Source organism: Rhagoletis zephyria, unplaced genomic scaffold, assembly GCF_001687245.7.
Source record: "Rhagoletis zephyria isolate East Lansing unplaced genomic scaffold, Rhagoletis_zephyria_1.1 Rzeph_scaffold_02578, whole genome shotgun sequence".
Classification (NCBI taxonomy): Eukaryota; Metazoa; Arthropoda; class Insecta; order Diptera; family Tephritidae; genus Rhagoletis; species Rhagoletis zephyria.
Genome location: NW_016159662.1, coordinates 65,912 through 70,351, shown reverse-complemented (window position 1 = coordinate 70,351; position 4,440 = coordinate 65,912). Strand labels below are relative to the sequence as shown.

The following is a 4,440-nucleotide window of genomic DNA, read 5'->3' as shown; positions in this document are numbered from 1 at the left end:
TTTATAAAAGAATAGCGGGAAAATTAAAATAAAAAATTTGGCCCATCGACACTGAGAAAAGTCCTCACTGCCAATACATATTGTTTGCCATTAAGCTTTAAGTTTTAAATAATTTTGGTGACACATTATTTTGGTACTCTTAGAAGCGTTTTGGTACGTTTTTTGTTAGGCATTAATCATGATGACAGTTTTGGTACTAAAAGCTGAAAGAAGACATGGATTATCTCGTAAGGTGCTTACCCTGCAGGAAATGTATCTATCTATAAGCTAACTTTAAGTTGATTAGGAAGTAGCTAAAAGTCACTTATGATCTGTATATTTTCTTTGACGACTATAACTAACTATATTTGTATGGCGATGGCCGCGAAATAGTCAAGGGTGGTTACCTCGGCATTAAATGTAGTACAATGTAGTGTAGTTACCTCTGCATTTGATGTAACTAACTTGCAACTAGCTACTTTTGGACTTAAAATATCAATAGGAAAAATAAAATATTTTTATTTTTTATTTTTTTATTTTTATTTACTTTATTTATTTTATTACATTTCATAATTGTTTAAATATTCTCCTGTAGGTGGTCCCATATTTCAACTCCGTCAGACATAACTTCAAAATGATAAAATGAAATTTCGATCTTCCTTTTATTTGTCCTCAATTCGAAAAAGTATTTGCGAAGGTCGGGATATTTAAATAGAAATGCGGTTAAAGAAAACCATCTCCTTCATTTTTCCTGCGTTACTTGTCAACTAGTTTCAAGTTAGCTTTTTGTAGCTAACTACGGGTTATATATTTTATAGAATTCCCACAAAAAAGCTAACTACAACTGGGTTATTTTCTATAAATTGATAATTTTGTTCTGCTGGGTACCTATATTCCAAGTAGAACACTTATACATGCATACATGTATGTTAGAGAACATCAGCGTTTTTATAAAAGACCGACCAGAAAAAAAGACGTTTTTCTTTTTTATCACAAATAACAGTATTCTGATATAGCGTTTATGAATTTCCAAAGAGTGTATATATGAACCACTCTAATGTACATATGTACATATATGTATACACAGCTGCTTATACATATATGTATATTTGCAATTTTTTACATACATACATATTTCATTTAATTTTGTGAAAACAATGCCTTTGGCGTATTTTGTGAATCTTTATTGCGTTTTTTTTTAATAGATGATACAATAAAAAAAAAAAAAACAAAAAATCAGTGTAATATTCTCTGCCTCGTTTTAATCAATGTCAGTTAATTTAAATTTTAAGGGTATATTTGGCATATTGATTAGCATACCCTTGAATGGCTTGTCGGTGGGATAATTAAATTCTATTTTGAAATTCCTAACTAATCTTGCCATTGCCAGCCCTACTTCCAAGTCTATTATTCTACGTCCTAGGCAAATGCGCGGCCCAAAACCGAATGGTAGATAAACAAACGGGTTGCTTGGCTTCAATGATCGCACACCCTCCTCGCTGATAGTTTCGTCCGTTCGCAACCAACGTTCCGGTAAATATTCCAAGGGGCGCAGAAAAAAACGTTCATCCGATTGTAGAGTTGATGAAATCATGCTCACCCAAGTACCTTTAGGTACACGATAGCCGCTTAAAATGAGATCGTTTTGCGGTACACGCATATTCCCGACGGATACTGGGTAAATGCGCAGTGATTCTTTAATGCATGCACGCAGATACGGAATATTGTCCAATACATTTGGTGTGAAATCGCCAAGCTTTTCGGGCAGTACACTCCTTACCTCTGAGCGCAAGCGCTCTTGCTTTTCCGGGTTCTGAGCTAAACAGAGCAGAGCGCCGGCAACCAATGTGGCTGTCTAATAGAAAGATTAATTAACTACAATTTAAATGGATATTATACATACATACATACCGTATCTATGTATATAAACACATATATGTATGTACATATGTTTGTACATAAGTAGCATTCGAAAATATTTTTTACCGTATCAACGCCTGCCATCAGCATATCCATAGACATTACAGCAGCTACTTTAGCGTCTCTCTTTATTATCCTTTCCAAAATGCTTGTCTCCTCTTCTGCCCGTTGGACGCCTTCACGCTTTTCTGCTTCCAATCTATTAATGGCTTCTGTTACATGCTTCCACGTCACACTTCTAATATCATCCATAGCTCGCATAAGACGCCTTAATTTAGGTGTGGCTACCAGTCGCCACATTGCAGGCTTGTAATCCAGTTGGAAGCTGAGATCCACGAATTCATTTAAAGCATTGAATAGCCTCTGAGCATCGTCGGAGTTTTCGCTATCTTCTCGCAGCAATCCAAGTTGCAAATCCAATGCTACCACGGCAACTGATTCTAGCGCCCAAAGCTGTATATGCACTGCAAAGTCGTCAGGCATCTCCAACGTTTCGGAATTGCGCATCAAGCGAATTCTTAGAATAGTAGCAAAATAATTTTAAGTACTAATTTAAAATGGACATGTATGATCGATTTTACCTATCTACAAATTCTTGATTCACTTGCGACATTTTGTTGAGATACATATTAATAGACTTTGATTGCAAAAGTATCGGATTCACGACCGTGCGAAATGAGTTCCATTGCTCGCCTTGCCTGCAAGTATCGAATATTCGCATGCATTTTATCAACAATAAAGCGCTACGCATAAATATCTACGAGTACATTCATTCAAACTCACGACGCTATAGCACCTTCTACGCCATCAAAAATGTCCGCACGATACTTATTCCGATAATAGCGCATAGTTTGAGAGAAGGGTCTTATTGGCCAAATCCCTTCATTGCGAAAAACATTTTCAAAATCGTCCGGATTGTACGTCACTAAGATGCTGGGTTGACCCATAAGTGCCGGCATCATGAAAATAGGGCCAAAATCACTGCGCATTGCCGCTACAAGATCATTGGAATCCAATTTGAAATACTTGCCACCTGGTAAAAATTTACTTATCAGCTTAAGTGCGCCAATTTGTGGTATCTCACTAAATGGACGCGCTCTCTGCCACTCCAATGCGGTTCCTTCTTTTGCTGAGACTGGACATGAGGAATTGAGGGTCTCTGGGTCATGCTGAGACAACGGCTGCTGTTAAAGATTTTATTTATGTATACAAATTTTTTCGTATGCGTATTCTTCTCTATGAAGTATATGTAGAAATATCGGCCAATCAAGGCGTATTCATATAAGGTGGTGTTGCTAGAACAGCTGCTTTAATTCGCCTCGGTACACATATCTCAAAACTACCCATAAGTGAGTGCGAAAGTAAGAGTATTGGAATTTTCTCTCCCACTTCATCCTTGAGCGAGGATTAGTTGAAATTTGACTACCACCTTATATGAATTCGCCTTGATCTCAACATTTTGAACAGTACAGACTTGGTATGTGCAAAAATTCCACAAACGTTTCATACCGATTCCGAGCATTTTAATTTTAATTTATAGTATAATTTTTGGTATGCAGTTTTATAGATTATTTAAATCTAATATAATGGAGTGCAAGTTTGAAGTTCCTAAAAAATCGCGTTGATTTTTATTGACATATATGTATGTAATACTTCTATATTGGCAGTAAGCTAACTTCTCAATGTGTAACCATTCCGATATCAAAGCGAGACAGTCTAGTACCGTTCAGAAAAACCAACGGAATACTAGACTGCAATAAGCTATAAAACTGCATACCAAAAATTATTTAAAAAAATTCTAATTAAAATACTTGGAATTGGGATGAAAAGTGCAATTTTTGAAATTTTTGTACAAAATTTGAAACTCGGACTTATATGGTTTTTGTTAGATAAGGAGCTGAACTTTTAAAAAAAATTTGCTATCTTTTGTCGCGGGTTGTATTTATGTGCATATATCAATTATAGTAATGCACAAATGTGCATATGTATGTATCCCAAAATCACGTCTGCCAAACATACTTAATCCACGTTTCGTATGCTAATTTCGCATTCACCTTTTTTGTGGCAAACAATCGCAGTGTTGTTGACCTTAAGCTGTATGCTATACCCATTCCTTTGCGAGTTGTTGCTGCACTTATTTTTCCCGAAAACATTTTCAAAATAAATTTATTTAAGTAAACTTTACACGATTACGGTTCCAGTTCAACTGAAAGAAAATTTCTGCATCATTTTGAAACAGCTTTTACTGACTTAATTACATATGCATGGCGATATGAAAGTATCTGCAGTCTGCATCCGTAATCAAATTATGCATTTAAGTACATATGTAAGTAAACGGGTATTTATGTATATTATATGTACATATATGGTTGATAACACAGGTTTAAATTTTTTTTTTCAGAAAAAGGCAGAATGGCAGTCGTATTTCCAGTGTATTTTTAGGTCAGTTTATTGACGAAAGAAGGAGCGAACTTAGTCATCTAAATATACATACATATGTAGGTAGAACTTTCAGAGAGGTGGGGTGCAATAACTTCTTCT

General features: G+C 35.5%; 1 protein-coding gene across 2 annotated transcripts; it reads right to left on the bottom strand.

Annotated features, from left to right (window-relative positions):
* Window positions 1-1,078: 1,078 nt before the first annotated feature.
* On the bottom strand, window positions 1,079-4,128 carry LOC108367190 (cytochrome P450 CYP12A2-like). Of its 2 annotated transcripts, none has more exons than XM_017621785.1 (5): window positions 3,954-4,128; window positions 2,683-3,083; window positions 2,481-2,597; window positions 1,966-2,416; window positions 1,079-1,834 (listed from the first exon to the last, which is right to left on the bottom strand). In XM_017621785.1, exons 1-5 carry the CDS (start codon window positions 4,050-4,052, stop codon window positions 1,241-1,243), a joined length of 1,662 nt encoding a protein of 553 aa, XP_017477274.1. In that variant the 5' UTR covers window positions 4,053-4,128; the 3' UTR covers window positions 1,079-1,240. The 2 variants fall into 2 exon arrangements, with proteins under 2 accessions (XP_017477274.1, XP_017477275.1); XM_017621786.1 differs by having other exon boundaries at window positions 2,683-3,080.
* Between the last annotated feature and the right edge of the window lie 312 nt (window positions 4,129-4,440).

Bases quoted from the DNA above. Each gene is read 5' to 3' on its own strand.
- LOC108367190 (XM_017621785.1), bottom strand. From the start codon at position 4,052: ATGTTTTCGGGAAAAATAAGTGCAGCAACAACTCGCAAAGGAATGGGT. The intron at 3,084-3,953 runs GTGAATGCGAAA...AATCTTTAACAG, and splicing joins GATTGTTTGCCACAAAAAAG to CAGCCGTTGTCTCAGCATGA. The intron at 2,598-2,682 runs GTGAGTTTGAAT...CGATACTTGCAG, and splicing joins GTAGAAGGTGCTATAGCGTC to GCAAGGCGAGCAATGGAACT.